We start from the raw sequence: 22,368 nt of genomic DNA, 5'->3' as shown, positions 1-22,368 counted from the left end.
TCAAACCATAGCACTTAGACACTTGAATAAAAGCAAAATACTGCAAATGCTGGAAATCTGAAATAAAAACAGAAAGTGCTGGAAATACTCAGCAGGTCAAGCAGCATCTGGTGAGAGAGAAACAGAGTTAACCTTCCATGTTTATTTTACTTATACAGTTGCATGGACCAGCAACGCAGTTCCTTATATCAAAAGTTTCACTACAATGAATTTTGAGGTCCTCCAGCTAGGTTCAGGCAAAACGTCTGTCACAAAGTCTGTTACAACCATATAAAAAGAAAACCACCAGTGTGAGGATTTTCACAAAGGTGGGGATGCATTTATTATCTCAAAGCAATTTCCTTAGGTTCTCTATAAAGGTTGCATTATTCCCTATTTTGAGGTAACCAAGTACTTTTTACATTTAGAAAAGTTTTTTTTCTTGTGATGTTGAGAGCTCTTTGCAGCAAGCTAAGGCCCTGCAAATGGTTCACTGAACTTGATCTCACCTGCTGATTGCTGCTATATTTTTAGGGAAGCATAGCCACCAGAACACGGTCAACCAGAAGAGCAAGTTCTTGGGGCAGATGATGAGTCATTAATTCTGAGTTTAATATACACTCCTCAAACTTCCATGACCTGCGAGCATATTTTATGGCTGGCTCATGTATTGCAATTCTGAGTAATAAGAACTAGTCATAAATATTTCCTGAAGTCACAATCCAATCCGGCTACTTACCGCCCCATCAGCCTATTCTCAAACATCAGTAAATCATGGAAGATCGACAGTGCAATCAAACGGCATTTACTCATCAATAATCTGCTCACTGATGCTCAGTTTGGATTCCTGTAGAGGCACTCAGCTCCTGACCTCATTACAACCTTGGTCCAAACATGGACAAAAGAGCTGAATTCCACAGGTGAGGCGAGAGTGACTGCCCTTGACATCAATGCAGCATTTGACTAAGTGTGGCATCAAGGAGACTGAGTAAAACTGAAGTCTGTGGGAATCAGGGGAAAACTCTCCACTGGCTAGAGTCATACCTAGCACAAAGGAAGATGGTTGCGGTTGTTGGAGGCCAATCATCTCAGCCCCAGGACATCATTGAAGGAGTTCCTCAGGGTAGTGTCCTAGGTTCAACCACCTTCAGCTGCTTCATCAACGACCTTCCGTCCATCGCGAGGTAAGAAGTGGGGATGTTCACTGATGATTGCACGGTTTTCAGTTCCATTTGCATCTCCTCAGGTAATGAAGCAGTCCGTGCCCACATGCAGCAAGACTTGGACATCTTCAGGCTTAGGCTGATAAGTGGCAAGTAACATCTGCAACACACAAGTGCCAAGCAATGATCATCTCCAAGAAGAGAGAGTCTAACCACCTTACCTTGTCATTCAATGGCATTACCATGCATTCTGGGGGTCACCATTGACTAGAAATTTAACTGGACAAGCCACATAAATACAGCAACAACCCAGCATCTGACCTGTTTTTGTATTCTGTGGCAAATGAATCACTCCTTACTCCCGAGAGTCTTTCACCATTTACAAGGCACAAATCAGGAGTGTGATGAAATACTTTCCACTTGACTGGATGGGTGCAGTTCCATCAACAACTCTCTCCTCCACCACTGGTGCACTGCAGCAACTTGCCAAGGCTTCTTTGACAGCACCTTCCAAACTCATGGCCTCTACCGCCTAGAATGATAAGTGCAGCAGCCACATGGGAACAACACCACCTGCAAGTTCCTCTCCAAGTCATACAAGCAACCTCACTTGGAAGTATATCGCTGTTCCTTCAAAGTCGCTGGGTCATAATTCTGAAACATCTTACCTAACAACACTGTGGGAGGAGCTACACCACACAGACTGCAGCAGCTCAGGAAGGCGGCTCATCAACTTCTCAAGTGCTTTTAGGGATGAGAAATAAATGCTGGCCTTTCCAGCTATGTGTATATCCCATGAATGAATAAAAAAAAGCCCCATGACCACCACTAAGTAGGCCAAGAGTCATCAGGTCATGAGAATATCATCAACTACACGTTCCCCTCCAAGTCACACATCATCTTCACTTGGACATATACTGCCACCGGGTGAAAATTCTAAAAGTCCTTTCTAAAACCATTGTGGGAGTATGATCAGCAATAAGACTGCAACAGTTCAAGAAGAAGGCCAACCTCTCAGGACAACTAGGGATGGGAGTAAAAAATATGACTTTGTCAGTGCCCCCCACATCCTGAGAACAGATCAAGTTACCTGTGCCTGGAGGGATTTTGATGGTGACAGTGAGGGTAACATGGTGACAGGTGCACTGAGCACAGATGACCAGGAGGAGAGACAGGAGGAAGCATCTTCTCAAAGGGGGATGTTGTCACTTTACAGTTGCATGTTTAGCTTGTTTAAATCAGAATTATTTGACTTGCAAGTCAAATATTAATAACCACAATGCCTTTGCTGTTACAAAATGTACACCTGGCTTTGGCAGTTTGAAGTTATGTATATCACAGTGATTTGGGTAAGTTTTATGGAGCTTGAATTTCCTTTGGTTTTCTGCTTTTCATAATGCAAAACATTAAATCTTGCTTCAAGGACGAGGCTCTATGAATGGGTATAAATGAAAAAAAGGAAGACTTGGTTTTATATAGCATCTTACATCACCATAGGATTTCCCAAAGTGCTTTACAGCGAATGAAATACTTTTGAAGTGTATTCACGGTTGTAATGTATAGCATTAAATCAACCATGTAAACAATGCATTAAAATTTGAAGTATTCGATATTTTTCAGCCAGATATGAGAACTTTTCTTAAAGAATTGAGGAGCAATCATTTTGCTAATGGAATTGTGAGAGAAGCTGTAATCACTGAGCTCTCTTACAATTTTAAAATAGTAAGGTTAGAAAATATCTACAATCGTCCAGGTTATATTTACTTCCATCCTTAATTGCTTCACTGAGTGTTACAAAGACAGCTCACTTGAATCATGGAGTGTATCTATTCATTTTAATTGGAGATAATCTAGAGCTGTCCAAACTTGGGGTGCATTCTAGTAAGATATGTCACCTGAGTAGCTGAGGATTGTAGTGGAAATCCAGAATAGTATACTCTGGGGCAAAAATGGGGAGGGGAAGGAATGAGTTTGTTATCAAGTACTTTCTGTCCCCATTTAACAAAATAATTCCATTACACAATCTTGAAGTTGACTAGGACAATTAGCTATCATCTAAAGCTTATTCTCCATCTGTGTTGTGTTATGACTATCAAGAGTTCAGTTCAGTTTCACTTGTGGTTCTAGCAACTTTAGCTGAGAGGAGCCCATATCATGCAGTAAGCAAACCCAGGCTAATTTCTGATATGGTCACCAATCTTAAAACCACTTTCTCATTTGAGCAGATTGTATGAATATTTTAGTCCTAATACATTTGTCATGCTAGGCCCCCACCTGCCAAGAATGAGGCATGTTAATTTTGCCATGAACATTGATTTTTAACTGTTGCTGGAGCGAGGAAATGACTTGTTAAACAGACCAGACGTGGCTGGTAAAGACATTTACATATTAACAGACAGTATTGGAAGGACAAAGGACCATTCCCTGACACATTCAACGACAATGGATGTTGATCACCGGACAGTGAGAGGGTGGGGAAGCACATTCCAGGGCCTGCTAAGGAGGATACAATCCACAAGAGCCAGGACTGGTTAGACCAGCCGATCACATGACTAACTGGCTGTTCCAGGGTTTTCTTTTGAACTGGGCACAGAGAGTTTGAACTCGTAAAGTCTGTTTGTTCCTGGACTGAGAAAATATCTCCTCTCTGCTCCCATCTCTTTCTCACAAAAGCCTCTGAATCCACTGAAGACACATAAACCCCAAGAGAGAAAAGTCTCCTACAGCAACCAAGATTTAAGAAGAATACTGGGTCCCAATGAAAAGCAAGAACTACCTACAATCAAGGACTCTACAGTGAGCTCGAAGAACCGTAACAAAAACTCTTCAGATAGTGCCTCACACTTTTCACTTGATTTTTTTCTGCTGCTCTTTTCTGTCTCTATTTTGCATGTGTGTATCGTGCATGCATGCTAGCGTGGGCGCGTTGTGTATCCGTAGGCATCAACTGAATTCGAGTTTAAGTTTAATAAATTTCAATCTTCTTTAAACTTAAGAAAGCCTGTTTGTGCTGGTTTCTTTGCCTTATAATTGGAAAGCGGTGAACAAGGATTCACCAAGGGGGAGCTAAAAACAGTGTGTTTAAAATTAAACCCTGTTACAGTAAGACCAGGTGAAGGCTGAAAGGGAACCCTAGACCTGGTGGTGACATATTCTTGTTTAAAGATTTTTTAGTACTCTTCTACCAATCCTTCCAAAGTGCTGCCATTCTCATTAGCATTGCCTTAACCATTCAAATACCTCGGGTACCAATACAGTTTATTGCACTATCTTTGCTCATTATTTCACCTTTGACAATTATTTATCACTAAATATATTCATAACTTTTAATATGTCACAGAAAATTTGTATCTGACAGTCTTGAGCGGACAGTTAAGTAATGATCTGAATGGAAGAAAATCTGGGGATTTAGATAGTAAATAATTATTATTTTAGAATTATCACAAATTGCAGACAAGTGAAAGTAAATTCTATTTAAACAAACTCGAATATTTTAGCCCCAGCTTTCCTGCCTTTTAGAGGTGCTGAGTTTGTATAATTTGAACAGAGTTTGTGTGGTTGTCCTCGGTCTTTATTCCTTTATACTGCTTTGACATTTCTGCTAAAACTGGGGCCAGTTCCATCTCATTTTCCCTATTGCACTGCACATCTGCATGAAGAAGGTGCATTTGCTCATCAGGACCTGATCCTGGCATAAGTGGATGATATAGAAATGTCAGATGTCTTGTTTCAGTCATTTCAGGCAAGTGAGAAATTTAAAACTTTGCCAGTTTTAAGCTTTTTAAAAATCTTTGTTTGGAGCAACTTGCTCTCTTATGCCACAGCAAATTTTCCACCTTCACCTCCTCCAGTTGCATTGAAAATCTCAGGGACACTTGCATTATACTAATGTCCCTGATCCTGGGATTTGGCTTAGGGTCAGGAGAAGATGCATGGACTGGACAGAAATTCTGCCCTGATCCTTCCCAACAACACCTTCTGAGGAATTTATGAATTCTAAACTTCAGAAGGAATATTGAACAAATCTTGACTAATTTGCATGCACCAATGCCAGTTGTAGCTCCTGTCTGCATCTTGGCTTACACAATTAAAATGTATAATAACTATATAGCTTCTCATTCATTCTTGCTGACGAGTGACATCCTGTCCTTGAATAGAAAGTGTCACACATTAGAAATTCAATACAACCTTGTGAAACTGTAATCTGCTGAAAACCTCCATTTGAGTTTTTAAAAAAACAAGTTAACATTGTTCTAAAATGCATACTTTCCAAATCCCTTGCAAAGTAGTGGTGACACACATTTATGGATCACTCGTCTGTTCACCCATGGTGTCTTTTGCATCACGTACAGTTAGTCTTTCATTTGAAGTGAAAATAAGTGGGTGTACTTTCTAGAAAGATGCCTGTTTGAAATTGCCTTGGAATGGCATGCCATCATGTGTAGGGATACAATGGGGCTGTGTTCCTTGTAGCTGTGCATTGAGATTCTTTGGCAGTGATTATTCTCTAACTAGCTCTAGCTTTTTGTGTTATTGTTGAAATTCCATTTGATGTAGGTTCACAGCAAATTGACAATTTCAATAATCAGGCCATTGTTTTGTATTAATTGAAATGTGCTCTCTTTTGCATGAAGTGAACGAGATGTTATATCATGTTAGATTTCAGATGCCATTTTGTTACCTTTTTACCTCTGTATTTTACATTGGAGATTACATGGATTTCCCACTGTCCAAAAGTCAGAAACAGTGTACTGTCAGACCATAACATCCTGACTGCAGATAATGGCTTCATTTATTCGCAGGCAATGTAATTGCACAGAAGCATAAGACTACCATAAATAAACTGCAGTACGATAATGAACTTTCATGACTTTCACAAAACTTAAATTGCTCTGGAAATAATAAAGCATGCAAGATCTTACAGCCTTTTCCAGTATCATTTAGTAGAATTACTAGTGCTATGTTGTGTCCCAGATGTCGACAGAGCCTCTTCCCCCTGCCTTTACATGGAGATACACAGAAAACCCCTATTTATTAAGCAGTTCAGCTGGGCTTTCAAAGGCAAGCTTAGACACTCAAGGTCAAAGGGGTTATTTCTTAACACACAAACACTCATGGTATTAATCAATTCTATCATGTGGATAAATAGGGCATTATCAGTAACCCTGAAATGTTAACCCTGCTTCTCTCTGCACAGATGCTGCCAGACCTGCTGAGTATTTCCAACATTTTTTGTTTTTATTATCAGTAACCCTATTGGTTTCTGTTGAGTTGATTGGTTAGACATTTGGCCAAGGCTCTAAATAACATACACATGGAATCCTTCTTTACTTGAAACTGCTTTGATAATTATAATGGTAAAAAATGTTTACCTATTTGCTATATTTCGTGTTGTCATTTTAAGATCAGGCAGTCATATCATATACATGTTGTAGATACTTTTAAATATTGCCATTGTACATTGCACCAAAATTTTACAACAACAGTTTGTTCAGTGTCCTGTTCCTCTTAGCCTCATAGAAATAAAAGATGAAAATGTTTTCAGACATTTTTTCAACTGCCTTCAGCAGTCTCTTTAAGAACTACTAGTTAGGCTGCTCAACACAAGTACAAATTTCACTCAGGATCCTTTGTACTTTTTTCCCCAAATATATACTTTGTTCATAAAATGTGTACATTCGTAACAGTTCAAATTTGACATTACGTAAAGTGCAATACAGATCAGTTTCTTTCAATGCAGTACATGAGGTGCCTCACTAAACTTGCCATTACAGGTTATATTTATACTGTATATTTACATTTCATGCCAATTATTCTCTGGTGCATACAGCCCGAGGGGTTTCACGTGGTTTCCAGCTCCTTGGTGTACTATGGTGGGAGGGCCTCTGACAGTGGCCTTTCCCCGTTGAGCCTTTGCTGCATCTGCCCCAAGCTTTAGTGTGTCCCTTGACACATAGGGTTGGATCTTGTGCAGGAGACGGGGCTCCCGGGGCCGGGCCAAAAAATCAAGGGGAGACCCGCCTCTGTATTTTTTCAGACCCCCTGGAGCGATCTTCTGGTCTTTTGACGGCAAAGTTGAAGGAGGTAGGATCTCCCTACCTTTAAACACCGGGAGCGGCGGTCACTGCCGGTACTGCAGGGGCATCAGACCCAGACCCAGTGGTGGAGCAAGGAAGGCCCCGGCGAGGTGGGGTGGGGGGGTGGTGGTGGTGGTGGGGGAGTGGGCGTTTGGTCCAGGGGAGGGGGGGTCCCTGGGGGTACCGTAGTTCCCAGGAGTGGGGAGTTCTCCCTGGGCCACAGATTGCCCACCTCTCCCCCCCCCACCAAGCCCACAGGGAAGGCGCCTCATTTTACAAGGCATCCTCCCTGCACGTTGGACACCCACTTCCCCCGCTGCTGGTAAGATCCCAGCTGCAGCAGGAAGAGGCCCTCAACAGGCCTCTGGGCGGGAAAGCTGTCATTGGGCCATCTTGCCTCCGTTGTCAGGTTCCGTGGTGGGCGATCCTGCCCCGATTCTACGGCCCCCCCGCCACAAAACCTGTTGTCAGGATGAGAACAAAATCCAGCCAGTAGTCCTGGACTTTGGAATGTGCTAGTCTGCAACTCTCAGTCATCATCAACTCTTTGCACTGGAAGACCAGCAAATTTCTAGCAGATCAAGGAGCGTCTTTCACCAGGTTGATAGTTCTCCAGCAGCAGCTGATGTTTGTCTCAGTATGCATCCCTGGGAACAGCCTGTAGAACATCAAAGAGCCTGACTTTCATATTAAAAGTGACCTCCCTCCTGAAGCAAGTGGGCACACAGGCTGCACATCAAAAGGTTCCCGCTAAGGTGGTGGTGGCTGGAATGCCAGCATAAAAGGATGGTAAATGACCCTACACCTTTTCAGGTCAATACTGGCAGATTACACCAGTCATATTAATCACATAGGAGAGAAATTCACATTGTCATAGACAAACTGCAATGGACTAAAGTGTCGGAAAACAAATGGATAACCAGGGCACCATGAGTGCAGACTGATGGAAAATAACATGATTTGCCTCATTGACTTAATTTTGAAAGGTTGTCAGCCCCATTTTGAAAATATAAATGTAAGACCTGTGGATATCTCACTGATCTAATATGCCTGAATATCAGCAATTAGGATGGATCAGGATTTCTCTCGACTTTGGCTAATTTCGCTAATATTTTAGTATCTCAGCTACACTGAAGCTGAACTCAAACAATATTACTTTTAAATTCTGGAAGAAATACTGACCAATTTTTAAAAGTTCCTGACCTGTTTATTGAATGAATTGCATTTGAAGAATGAGATTCTGTGAGATCTTACCAAAAAATGATCATTTCTTTTTCATTAACTTGGATCTCTTCCACCTTAAAATACACCAGAGGCCCTGCACGGTGTATCAGAAAGACCAAAGACAGCTATCTTCAAAGGAAATTGAGTATCAGATTCTGAAAACATTAATTTGCTAGTTCAAATAAATAATCAGGAAAGTTAATTTTAAATAGTGGGCCATACCAGCTGGTGTGGGAAAGGGATCATTCCGAAGTGATGCAGTGGTTGATAGGAATGTTATCTCTTGCTGCATTCTGTGCCTGCCATAAATGGATAACCTACGCTTTCAATTACCATTGTAGACATTACTAATTAAATATCTAATAATGTGGAAAATGCTTACGTACTAAATAAATATTCTCCTGTTTACCTGAATTATTATACGTTTTCCACTTTCAGCTGCTGCACATGAAAAGCAACAAATACTTGACCGTGAATAAGAGATTACCAGCTCTCTTGGAGAAGAATGCTATGAGAGTCACTCTGGATGGCACAGGGAATGAAGGGTCCTGGTTATTCATTCAGCCATTTTGGAAGCTAAGGAGTAATGGAGACAATGTAAGAGTATACCAGTAATAGCTTAAAAATACTGACTGATCTTGAAGGCAATTGAAGTAAAAGATAAATGTTTGGTATTCATTACATTTGAGTGTGCCAAAACAATCCACTATCCCATGATCATCCGGGAGAGAAAAGGAAGCCCCCAGCTTTTTTCCACGATCCACCCTGTCCCCAGTCCTTTCTTCCCTCACCACCCACAAGCCTAAGCAGCTCATAGACTGTTTTATCAATAAGATTGAGACCATCCATTTATCTACCTCTTTTTTTCCTTCCCCTTTTCTTCCTGCCCATCAAACCAAGCTTTCCTCCAGGCTGGCCTCTGTCATATTCCTAATCTGCTTCTTCCTTTAGTTTTTCTCTCATTTTCCTCTGCCCTTTCCCAGCTCTGTGTGCCCATAACTCATTTCCTTCTCCTTGGCCCTATTTCCACTAAACTGCTGGCCATCTAGAATCCTTTCTTGGCCACTATGCTAGCTCCCTCGCCTGAGCTACTGTCCCACTCACTTTCAAAACTGCTGTCATCACCCCTTCCTTAAAATATCCCATTCTTGAGCTCTCTATCCTTGCAAACTGCCACCTCACCGCCAATCTCCCTTTCCTCTCAAGTCCACGAATGTGTTGTTGTCTTCCCAATCTATATCTATAATTTCTCAGCCATAGAACTGAAACAACTCTAAACAAAGTCACAAATGACATCTTCTATGACTGTAACAATGGTGAGTTTTCCTTCCTCGTCCTCCTCAACTTCTCTATAGCCTTTGACATTGTTGACCATGCTATCCTCCTTTCATATCTCTTCTCCATTCCCCTGGTCTGTGGGTCTACCCTTGCTTGGTTCTACTCTTACCTATCCTATTGTAGCCAGAATATCTGCAGCAATGGCTTTCCTTCCTATTCAGCACACTATTACTTTTGGAGTTCTCCAGAGATCTATCTTTGATCCCTTCCTGTTCCTCATCCACATGCTGCTCCTACATCATCCAAACATGGGGTTAGTTCCCTCTCCGCCACCTCACTCAGTCTTTCCACTGCCTCTGTGTTGTCAGACTTCTTGTCAAACATCCAGAAACATCAGTTTCCTCCAGTTAAACAATTCTAGACCAAAGCCATTGTCATTGTCCTCCGCCATAAATTCCCTCCCCTCGTAATGATGCCATCCCTCTTCCCCAGTCACTGCCTTCGGTTACACCAGACTGTTCACAACCTCAGCCTCCTGTTTGACCTCAGGTTGAGCTTTTAATCCTATACCCTCATCGTTACAAAGCCTGTTTACTTTCACCTCCATGAGATTGTCTGCCTATGCCCCTGCCACAACCCATCTGCTGCCAAAACCCTCATCCATGCCCTTGTCACCTCCAGAATTGAGTATTCCAGTGTTCTTGTGGCCAGCCTTCCATGCTCCACACCTTAAGCTTCAGTTCATCTAAAGTATACCACCCGCATCCCATCCTGCACCAAGTCCTGCTTAGCCATTACTCATGCCCTTGGTTCTTGTCATGGCTTCTGGTCCCTCTGTGCCACCAATTCAAAATTCTCAACCTTAAGTTTAAATCTATTCATAGCCTCCTTCAGCCGCACAAGTTCCCTGGAACTCTGTATCCCTCCAACTCTAGCCTCTTGTGCCTCCCCCATTTGTGTGCCACAGGTGGTGATCGCGTCTTCAACTGCCGCACTTTGGAAACCTCTCCTTAAACCCGTCTTCCTCTCCACCTTCCTCTCCTCCTTTAAGCCCCTCCTTTTAAAACAATTTCTTGGCTTTCCCTACTTCTTTGGTTCAGGATCCATTTTTATCTGATTACATATAGGGATTTTTTTTTACATTGAAGATCTCAGGACCCAGTTGAGTTCTTACCTCCTTGACGGCCTGGATCACTTGACAGTCCAGGTTGTCGAAAGGTAAGAAAATCAGAAAGGGAGAATATCAGAAAATGTGAGAACCAAAGAGGAGAGAAATCAAAAGGTTCAGGGAGAATGACAAAGAGGTTCAAAGAGGGAATTCAAGGAAGAAAATTGAAAAGAAGAGACAATCAAGAGAGAGAGGGAGAGAGAGCTACCTGCCTCTGCAGTAGTAACAGCATGTGTTTTTTCAGCTTTATATATGAGTGCCAAATACGTGTTCATTTCACCAGGCTCATAATCAGCAAAAGCAGACAATGTTGTGCAATACTGTGCTATCTTTGGAATAGAGCATCTTTGAATTGATTAATAAGTTTATGTCAAGGGTGCAATGATTTTGAAATCTGTTTTGCTTGTCTGAAATTGAACATGTTGCTTTCTGCGTTTTCCCAGCGATGTTTGGCCATCAGGTTATGATATCATGAATTTTCAAATTTTGTGTTGGCAAACAAGTTTTCAAAGTAAAAAGGCTGCACTGTTGCCATTTTGTTTTAATCTTGAGGTGATATTTTGATTGTATTTATACCAACACGTGGATAATATGTTTCAGGTGGTGGTCGGAGATAAAGTCGTATTGAATCCAGTCAACGCTGGACAGCCATTACATGCAAGCAATTATGAGCTGCTTGACAACGCAGGCTGTCAGGAGGTAAGAACTCAACAGAGAAAGGGAACATCAGAAGATGTGAGAGGAATAACGAATGGAACAGAAAAGAAAAGGTTCAGGGCGAATTATGGGGAGAAAAGACAGGGAAAGAGGAGCTAAGAGGGATTTACAGAAAAAAAATTAAAAGGCGGAGAGGATCAAGAAAAATAAAAAATGAGTGTCCAACCAGTGATAGTGAGCTACCACAACAAAAACAAGAAATGCTGGATTCACTCAGCAGGTCTGGCAGCATCTGTGGAAAGAGAAGCAGAGTTAACGTTTCGGGTCAGTGACCCTTCTTCGGAACTGAGCTACCAGTCTATGCAGAAGCAGCAGCCTGTGGTTGCAATGCTTCATGTTTTGTCAGGTTCATGTAAAATTGCATAATATATCATTATGACAAAAAAGAAAAAACATGAAAGAAACAATGCGATACCAGATTCTATCTATCACATGAAGTGATAATAGAAAGTATTTCTGTACATATATGAAATGTGGGAGTGGGTGTAAATTGAATTCCACTTCTATTGACGCACCATTAAGCTGCGTGCAAGATTCTGACTCCAATAATTTTAGAAATAATCCTGCTGGATTTGAAGGAGCCCTCAACATCGGGATCCATGGCGGGGTGGGGCCTGAAGATGGACCTGGATGAGGCCCACCAAGGACCTCGACGCCGACAGGCCCCGACCTGATATTGCCGGCAGTGGAGAGGCCGACGGGACTGCAATTTAAATATTTAAATGAATTAAAATACCTGAATTAATTAATTTCACATTGCTTCCTAATGTCCCGCTGCGCCCTTCACCCCAGCGGCTGGCACTGCTGCGCCTTCAGATCCCCGTCCAGGGAAATGATGCACAACATTGGTGGAGCGGGGGAGGGGGGGAGGAGGTAAGTTTCTCAGTGCGGGGGCAGGAAGGGGGGAACGGGGTCAAAGTAACCTCATGGGTGCAGGGGAAGGTGGGAAGGGTTATGGTTTAAAGTTTGTGCAGTTATGGGGGGAGGGTAAGGTCAGAAGGTTAAGGTGTTTTTGGGGGGGAAGGGCAAATAATTAATTTAATTGTTATTGGGGGTTGCGAGAGGGGCAAAAAAGATGTACTTATTTAATTTCATTAAATCTGTCTTTAAATAATTTCCCGGTAGGGCTGACAACCCCATAAAAATGGTGTTAGCGACTGCGCACAGGCAGCTGACGCCATTGCCGGCGAAGGATAGCCCGTCCCCTCAATGTGTTCGGGAGTGGGGGGCCCACCCCGGCTATATAAATGAGCCGCCGCGCTTGGAGTCACGGCAGCTCTTGGAGTGCGGCCTGCGAGGGCAGGCGGCAGCGGGTTTATAACATTCAGCCCAATGTAAAATCATTTGTAGTGGTAGGGAGTCGATAGGTTGTCTACAGTAAGAAGGTAATTATTTTCTTTTAAATACAATTTCCATTCTAGGTGAACTCTGTGAACTGCAATACAAGCTGGAAGATAAATCTCTTCATGAAGTACAATGACTATATGGAAGATGTTCTGAAAGGGGTATGAATTATTGTACAATTATTGGAAAAACATATTGCTGAAGGACAGTTTTGACAATGCACAGCTCATTTGGGTAAAAATGCTGAGCACTGAAGTTCAGGTGGGAACACAATGCCTACAATTCCATACACATTAATTTTACATGAACATTAACCCATTTACTTTAAACTTTATTTGAAGCAGAAGGTACAGGGCTATGGGGAGAGAGCAGAGCTGTGGGATTAGTTTTGGGTTGGTCTAGGAAAGAGCCAGCTGAAACACAGTGGGGCCTCCCATTGTGCTGTTCGCTCCTATGATATTTCTGAACTTCACCTATTGAAGTTTCTACCCCTTCAGTTTTAGGAATTTGATTGGTTTCTAGGAGCCTTCAACAAATATTTTGACAGCCTAATTTGTTTACTGCTGGCATTATACTTCTCTCACATTTGAATACAGAAAACTAATACATTTTCTTCTTATGATGGGCATCATTAATTCACGGATGTAACCACTTGGAATCTTGAATTTGTAATAGAGAAAATGAACGCATTGTTGATATGATCTAGTTTGTACAACACAGTATACTGAGATGAACAGTCAGCTATTTTCCGTTTCAGCTTTGGCATCTGTTGCTGGACAGAAATTTAGATAACTAAAAAGCCATGGCTTTGGCCTCCAACCTCTCTCCATCAACTCATTTTTCTCAGGATCTCAAATTGTAAAACACCCTGATCTCCCTCAGTCCTCCTTTGCTCTGGTCTACAGGCTTTTTAAACTCAAGCTTTACATCACTATTTCCTGATTTATCTCAACCCTGGTGGTGCCCCAGACTGTGGGCCTCGAACTTCCATCTGGGGTTCTCAATGCAAGAAAAATATCTGAATAACCCATGCGTCGTCTAACTCCAGGGACATTTGGAGCCCAGTTGACTTCCAGAGAAAATGAATACATTTCCCCCTTTGGACTATCATGTAACATGGATCAATTTCTACCCTAAGATACCAGGACCAGCTGCCTATCTCATTAGATAGACAGCAATTGTGAACATATTTCCTCACTTGACCCTGTAAATTATCAAAACGAAAACCAATATCAGAAAAAAATATTTTCATAGAGAAATAACCTTTGGAACTATAATTCCAGTTACAATGATGACAAAGCATGAAAATTATAATTATCTGTGTGGAAAATATATACAGGGACATTATGTTGTAATGCCCTCATTTTTGTATGGGGCAGATTTTGACGGTGTTGGGGGTGGGGGGGGGGGGGCTGGAGAAATTGGAATCATTTACGCCCAGTTTTGGGCACTACGAGTGTACAGAGCTCTAAAATGGCATCCAAGACACGCGTGTCGCTTGTGCGGCGAATTGCATCGGATGCCACACTGGTGACGGCATTAGGATGAATGCAGTGAATGGGCATCAGTAGTATGTTGGTCAGACAGATCATGATGCCAGTGGTGCCCTTTTGGAGCTTAACGCTCCAGCTAATGCCCTCTCTTAACCTCACATAGCAGAACACGCGGTCAGCAGCAAGAAGGACAGGTGCCCACTGCTGGCATATTTAAAGGGATCATTGCGTGCTGACTGGTTAATTGCTGGTTGATTTCCTTTGGGTGTTGCTTTGATTCTACAAGTGTTTGGTGGTTTCTATAGTTGCCCCAAATGCCAGAAGTCTACAGGGAGTGATGAGGCAAGTGCTGTAGGAGTTTTTGCTGACTTCAAGACTTCTGCACAAACCTGTTGCTCCCAGACATGGATTTGAAATACAGAATGACAGGGAGAATGAACAGAGGGCACACAGATAAGGACAAACTGCTGGTAGAAGGAGGAGGAGGGGGCGAAGGTGTCTCAGCAGGAGCCCATATCTGCCAGGGTGTTCAAGTAGCAGTTCTTTTACTTGATCCTCAGTAGGAACAATACGTGAGACATCTGTGTTTCAATAAGGACTTCTTTACTGAAGTCTGCCACCTGCTGCAGCCACAACTGCAACCTCAGAGCAGGGCAAGGATCACATTGCCAGTGGCTGTGAAGCTGACCGTGGTGACGAACTCTTATGCATCTGGCTCCTTTCAGGCTGGAGATATTTGGAACATCTCGCAGTTTGCTGTTCACTGTTGTGTAAGGGAGGTCACTGAGTCTCTCTATTCAATGAGAGCTGACTACACTTCATTCTCTCTTGCCAAAGAGCAGCAGGCAGAGTGAGGATACGGTTTTGCTAGGTTTCCAGGCATCTCCATGGTGCCATTAACTGCATGCATATCGCTTTGTGGGCTCCACATGTCGGCTCTGCCCTATACCAGAATCAAAAGGGATTTCGCTCCCTCAACATCTAGCCACCGTATGACTATAGGCAGCAAATCGTACAGGTCAATGCCCAGTATCCTGGTAGCAATCATGATACCTTCATTCAGTGGTAGTTTGCTGTGCTCACTGCATTTGAGCCACCATGATTAACTAAAGGGTGGCTACTGGGCAACAGGGGCTATCCAGTGATGACCTGGCTGATGACTCCGGTGTGTAACACACACACACTTGTAGGCAGCATGTGTACAATGAAAGCCATGCTACCACTCAAAATGTGACAGAGTAGACCATCAGCATATTGAGACAATAACCCCACTGCATGGACCACTCTGGAGAAGCCCTGCAGTAATTGGCAGAGTGGGCGTCAAGATTTCTGGTGATCTGCTGCTTGCTGAGCAACTTTGCCATCATGAAGGGACAGCCCTTGCCACCAGTTAGATGGATAGCAGGTGAGGTGGAAGAGGAAAGGAGGATGCAACTCTTTTCTGCCTGTGCTGCCCATGAAGAACTCAACCAACTGCGATACCAGTAATCACAACCCCAATTCCCCTTTCGTCAACAGTCTCACACCTCACCTTCCCGCTGTCACACAGTGTCCGCTTGGTCACACTAAAAATAAAAGCCATCACAAAATGGACATTCCAAACCAAAGTTATAAATGAAATCATGCCATATTGCAAACAAAAATCAACTGATAAACCAACTGCATTCCCTTAGTGCCTGTCTTCCATTTGCTTTCGCCTGTCCTACTGCTCCGACACATTGTTACCTCAGTGGCTGCAGTTGTGGAAAGCTGCTGACTTTCAGTGAAAAAGACTGCAGATGGTCTTGGAAGTCAACCTGAAGCAGCTCAGGGCCTAGAAGACCCGGCTGTGGATTCCACCATCTCATCATGGGCAGCAGCAGTCTTGGCTGGCTGGTTGACAGGGAACAATAAGGGCACTGGCAGAGTGGCAGGGGTGAATGGTTTCTTCCTGAGAGAGGACAGCAGGTTTTTGCTCCTTGCAGCCACCGCCACATCCTCAGGTATCCTGGTAATATGTTGGACAAGGGATTGCTGGACTGCTGTGAAACCCTGCAAGCCCCTTTGCACACAGCAATCCACTGCCATGATGGCAGCAGTTTGAATTTGTGTGACAACAGCTGCAGCACACAGGATGTTGGGTGACTGCTGCTTATGCTGCAATGGAAGCTTCACCATTGGATATCAGATGCTTCATCATGGTTGGATCCACAAGTGTGCAACTAGAGTTGTTCACCATTTCCATGCTGGAAGGGATGGTTTCTGAGCTTTGCACAAAGCCTTGTGCCAAGTTGATGCTGGGCTCCTCAATGCACCTTGACATTGACTGCAGGCTTTCTGGCAAGCTTCCCAATGCACCAAGTATTTTGTTGCGCATACCCATCAGTGTTCTTCTGTAGGTCACCCCATCAAAGTTCTCATCCGAGTCCTCTGCATCAGAACTCATGTGCAACCTCATCCACCAGTGAGCTGGTATTTGCACTATCCTTGCCCCATTGCCCTGACTGCAGGCCACTCATGCCTGGTGTCTCACTACATCCAGATTCTAATTTAGTGAACCCGTTGCAGGTTCTGGCGATGGACCTGGAAGTGGACGCCATCGCCGCTTGTCATGTGTGCAGCAGACCCACCGCAATCACGTGGTGGGTGACCAGTTATCATAATGGACGTGCAGGGCCCGTCCAATCACGTGATGGGGGCAGGCTTCGAGGCGCTGAATACTGCGTTAGATAACTCCAGAGCAGGTGCTGGCGCCATATTTAAAGCCATGCCAGCCCTGCTTGCATTGCTGTTTCCTGTTCTCTGTTGAAACTGATGTTGGAATAACTCCTGGACCACCTCTCCCTCACCCCCTGGAGAAGAATGCCACAGTATAGCAGAGGCAAGACACTGGGTGGCCCGACAGTTCAGTGATGCCTCCCTGAAGATTCCCCTCCAGGCTGCAAGGGAATGGCGGGAGGTCCCCTACCCCAGGGATGTCAAGAAGAGGTCTTCCTGCCTGACCAGGTAAGCCTGGATGTAGATCGCAGAGGAGGTTAATAGTCGTGTGGCCACCTCTGAATATGGGTCCAGTGCAGGAAGAGAGTCAACGATCTCCTTCATTCTGCCAAGGTGAGTACTCCATACCTCTTTCCTTTTTAGGGAGTGCATGTGGCTACACAAGAGGAAGCTGGACATGGGGAGGGAGGCACCACAAAGGCACTGGCAAAGGAGGTTAGGTAGCACCACATCCTGCCAGATGCGTGGCTGCAACTCGGCCACAGGCCACCTTCTTTCACAGCTCACCCCCATTAAATCCCGATAGCTGACGTGAGGATGTGCTATATAGGAAACCCCAGCAGGGGACAAGGGGCGACAACTGACAGAACTGTCCTGTTGTTCTTTCTGAGAAGTATTACTATCTCCCTCTTTCCACTTTTAAGACAAGCAGGCCCATAACACCAGGGACACTTCAAGGACTGGCAGAGGAATTCCTGACGTACAGCATCTCTTGATGGCTGAGGAGGAGGCACTAGAGTTAGTGGAGACACAGTGCGGCCGCTCAATTGTAGATGGTGAGACTCTAGTCTCCGTGCAAGCGAGTGAGGATTGTCTTCAATCGACATCCAACACACTTCTGGACATCCACATCATGTATGGCTATCAAGACGAGATCTGCACAGCCTAACCCACAAATGTTTGTTTTCTCTCATGCAGGTTGTTGTCTGCAGAAGACTCCATCAGAAGGGGGACAGCAATCAACCTCCGAGAATGAGAAATTAGAGGATGCACCTTCACATGACGCTCCAGCACCTTCTAGCAGCGCAGATATTTTCACCTTGGTGGGTTTACGCTCAGCTGTAGAATCAGGGTCACAAGCTGATGAGCACCACACATGCACGAGCAGCTGGCTAAGGCTGAGACAGCCAAGGACTCTGAAGCTTGGAGGAGTGTGGGTGGCCAGGCCCATGCTAAGCCACAGGCTGATGACAAGACTCTGGTGTCAACAGCACAGGGCAATCTGGTGCTGCAGAGGTAATCAAACATCTGGTGGAGATGCCAGAGGCAATGCGCAGCGATAAGCGGATGATGAAGGAGTCCATCCATGCCATGAGTGCTGCCATGTCTCAGGTGTATGAGAGCATAGCTTTCTCCACTAAGAGTTTGGTGACCCTCATGGAGATCCAGATCCCACAGATGCACACAGACCTGCACACCATCACTTTGGCCATGAGCTCAACCCAGCAGTGGCAAGGTGAGAGAAGGACAAGGTGCCTGGAGTCTTCTCCAAGTCCTCGTCATCTCTGGTTAGCAGGGAGGTCCAAGTGAACCTTGAAAGGGAGGAGGAGAGGCTGACCTCCACATATGGGGCCTCCACTCAGAGCGGTCTGAGTGTGGATAGCGGCTCCTCAGCCCAGCTCCAGTAGCCGCGACGTCTGAGGAGAGTCCTGCACCAGTGCAGGAAACCTTCATGCAGCCGGGGATCTCCAGGCCTCAGGCAGCCAGAGGACAACTGCCAAAGTCATTATAGGCTAAGGGGCAACCTGAACAGTAACCTGCTTCCAGCCAAACGTCTAGCGCAGGGGTCACACCTTGTAGAAGCACTCAAAATGTGTAAAGAAAAGCATGTAGACACACTTGGGGATTCATGGGTGTTGAACTTTCGCCATTTGTTTTGTGTTATAACATTTTCTTGTTATTGAAGTTAACATTTATTGTAGAAAATGCTTATTGCTTCGCACCTTAATTGTGAGATGTTGATTTCACCCTTCTCCCTTGGTGGGCTGCCAGTGTAGGCACAGCCCTCCTTTGGTAAGCGTCTCACATGGTCCAGAGTTTGTGGTTAACTTGGGCACTAGACACAGATCCCAAATAGAAAGGAGGCAACAGACTGAACGCATTGAGGTGAGTCTTTGTTGATTTCCCTATCAGAGGCCATCATGGTGGCTGGAAGCGGGTAAATATGAAATTGTCTCTTGCCTCCCTGGCCTGTCACTCAATGTGCCTGGCCTCCGGCGCAAGGGGTTCAACATCCAGTGCTGCCTGCTCATCATCCTCCTCCGCGTCCTTGTTGAGGAGTGGGGATCAATCATGCCCTCATCATGTCTGCAGTGCTAGATCGTGCAGAGCACAGCAGACCACCATGATATGCGAGACCCTCACTGGGCCTTCACTGAATCGATCCAGGCACTGGAATCTCATCTTCAGCAGCCCAATGACCTGCTGGATAGTTGTTCAGATGGAGCCGTTGCAAGTGTTGTCCCTCTCCTCTGCTGCAGTGCGAAGGTTCCCCACAAGCATCAGTAGCCATTTCTTCAATGGGTAGATCTTGGCCCTGAGAATCCATCCTTGAAGGTGAATGGGTGGCCTGAAAAGCAGTGGCACCTGGGAATGTCAAAAATATGTAGGCATCATGGCTGCTTCCTGGGAAGTGGTCACACGCCTACAGGAAACATTTTCATAGTCACAGACCAATTGAATATTGTTGGAATGAAAGCCCTTCCTGTTGGTGAAGGGGGCTGGCTGGTCCGTTGGAGCCTTGATGGCCATTTGTGTGCAATCTATCACACCTTGCATCTGGAGGAATCCATCAATGGCCCCGAATCTGATGGCCCTCTTGGCCTGACTGTCAGGGTCGGTCTGGTAGTGCACTAGTCGCTGGCCCTCTTGAACAGAGCATTGATCACCTCCTTGATGCAGCGGTGTGCTGCCGCCTGAGGCCCCACTCATGTCCCCGGTGGATCCTTAGAAAGATTCAGACGCATAAAAGTTAAGTGCCATGGTGATCTTCAAGGCCACAAGCATAGGGTGTCCACCGAATCTCACAGGTCACAATTTGTGCTGCAGCATGGTGCATATGTCAGTGATGGCCTCCCTGGAGAGTTGGCAATGCTACTTGGATATGTGGAGGTAGCTGTGTCAAGTCCAGTACACTCTCTGGTGCAGGTGAACCCTTGTTGGCCCTGCCAGCTGGTGCAGCTCCTGTGGAGTTTCACAGGAACTGCTGCCTTCTGTCCCTCCCTCCATCGGAGGCACTATTTCACAACATGGAGATCCAAAAAGGCAGGGTGTATGAGACCCATACCAGGTGATCAGTAAGACTGCAGAGTGATGTCCTTGCAGAGATGGTTGTTTTGGCAGCTTTGACTTTACTACTCCTCTCGACTTCCTTGCTAATGGCCCTCAGTGCCCACTCTTGCTGAAAGTCAACCCTCTAACCTAATCGTATGGCCACCCATCCAGATCACACGATAGTATGTCCATCCATGCAGATCACCCAGCAACATGCTCACCCAGTAATGCCACCTGGCAACATGCCTACCTGGTAAAGCCACTCGACAACATGCCCACCTGATAATGGCCTCCAGTTCCCCCGTCTTCCCCTATACAGTGCTGGTCATGGCTGCTTTCCCCTCACGGCTCTGAGGTTTTGCCTCGGTGCCACCAGCTTTCAATGGACGGGAATCCAAAGGCACGTGAGAGCCACCTGTCGTCCATTTAGTTCCAAGACCCCCACTGAATTCCTTTCAATTACATGTAAATGTATTATAAGTATCTGTTCAGCAATTTAAATGACACTTCTGTTGCATTGGGGCAGCAGCTGCTACCTTGGAGATTTCCCGCCGCTGACTAAATTCAGAACCGACATCTTGATGCTGGATTTCCAGGCGGATACGTCTGACGCTTTTCCCTGACCCCCCACCACTCCTCTATTCCTGGGAATGGGAAGAAAATAAGAGGTGCATGCATAAATCAGAAGAGAGTGTGGGATGAAGGGGAGGTGAAAGTGAGAAGGAGGATTAGGTATGAGGATACTATCAACTGCAATGCTTCAGCCCTGCCACTGGCCACAGCCTCAACAATGGCCGTTCCAATAATGGCCAGCATTGTCTCCTCCATGTAGGTTTAAACATGCAGATGCGCCTGTTTACCTCCAGTTAGCTCCTGCTCCACTGGTTTTGTGCCATCTTGTCCTTCAAGAGAGAGGGAAGTATGTCACTGAGTGTTGTGCAACCAGTTTGGGTGATTTGACTGTCATGATAGAATAGCTGGTTATGTGTGCAAGAAGCGTGCTGCATGTGTGCGGCTTGCAGTAGTACTAAGTGTGTGAGGGTCCGATGGAGCATATGAATATTAGGTATGAGTCCTGATTGATAGAAATTGTTGGTAAGTAAGTTATGGGTTTGTGGTGAATTGAGCAGTTGCTGAGGCTAGTAGCGCAGCTGGTAGGATATGCTATTTGAAGATACATTGACTGACTTTGACCACTCGTATGAGGTCATTGAATGTCCTGCAGCATCCAGGTCCTCCGGGCATACCTCCTGGAATTGACCTCCACAGTTACCCCTAAGGGTGTGTCTGGAGGGCCTCCTGACTCCCTGCAAACACAGGACAGCTCTTCCTCTCTACCTCCTCCAACCAAGGCCTCCAGTGCATGATCTGCAAACCTTGGAGCCCCCTTTCTCCCATGTTGTACCACTCTTCAATGCTTCCCAGGTCAGAGTCACTTCCTGCATGAAGGCCAGCACCTGCTCCAGCCATAATGCACCTCCCCTTTTAAGCAGTGCAGGATAGCTTTAAGTGGTGCTAACCACTCATGCTGTTGGCCCCCTTCTGATGCATACAGCTAACCAACAGTGCTGTTAACACTGGCTGGATGCTGAAATCATTATCAGCACGTAGCTGGTGTGCAGCTCGCATTTCAACCAACAGACACAGGTTAATTGTGTATTGAATTTAGCCCTCAGGAAGTGTTCAAATAAAACCTAAATAGAGGAATGTGATTGTTTCTGGGGTTGGAATACCATGTTTTATTCATTAACCTGAAAAGGATTAAAACATCAACTAGAATAGCAAGCCAGGAATTTTCTGAGAACAATAACTGGGGCACTAAAAATAGCTTTTAATGGAATTTGAACCCTGTGTTATTTTTTTGTTTATTCAGTTCTTGTTCTTATATTACAGTG

General features: G+C 44.8%; 1 protein-coding gene across 3 annotated transcripts in view; it reads left to right on the top strand.

The window, feature by feature from the left end:
- itpr3 (inositol 1,4,5-trisphosphate receptor, type 3) overlaps nt 1-22,368 on the top strand; it is a 311,298-nt gene that overhangs the window by 127,666 nt on the left and 161,264 nt on the right. For all 3 annotated transcript variants that reach the window (XM_068057164.1, XM_068057163.1, XM_068057162.1), the window contains exons 5-7: nt 8,882-9,040; nt 11,490-11,588; nt 13,028-13,111. In XM_068057164.1, the coding sequence (XP_067913265.1) occupies nt 8,882-9,040; nt 11,490-11,588; nt 13,028-13,111 (342 nt within the window). The remainder of the gene's footprint in view (nt 1-8,881; nt 9,041-11,489; nt 11,589-13,027; nt 13,112-22,368) is intronic.

The sequence above is a fragment of the Heterodontus francisci genome, chromosome 25 (genome assembly GCF_036365525.1).
Source record: "Heterodontus francisci isolate sHetFra1 chromosome 25, sHetFra1.hap1, whole genome shotgun sequence".
In the NCBI taxonomy this organism is placed as follows: domain Eukaryota; kingdom Metazoa; phylum Chordata; class Chondrichthyes; order Heterodontiformes; family Heterodontidae; genus Heterodontus; species Heterodontus francisci.
This window is presented reverse-complemented; position numbering and strand designations above follow the sequence as displayed.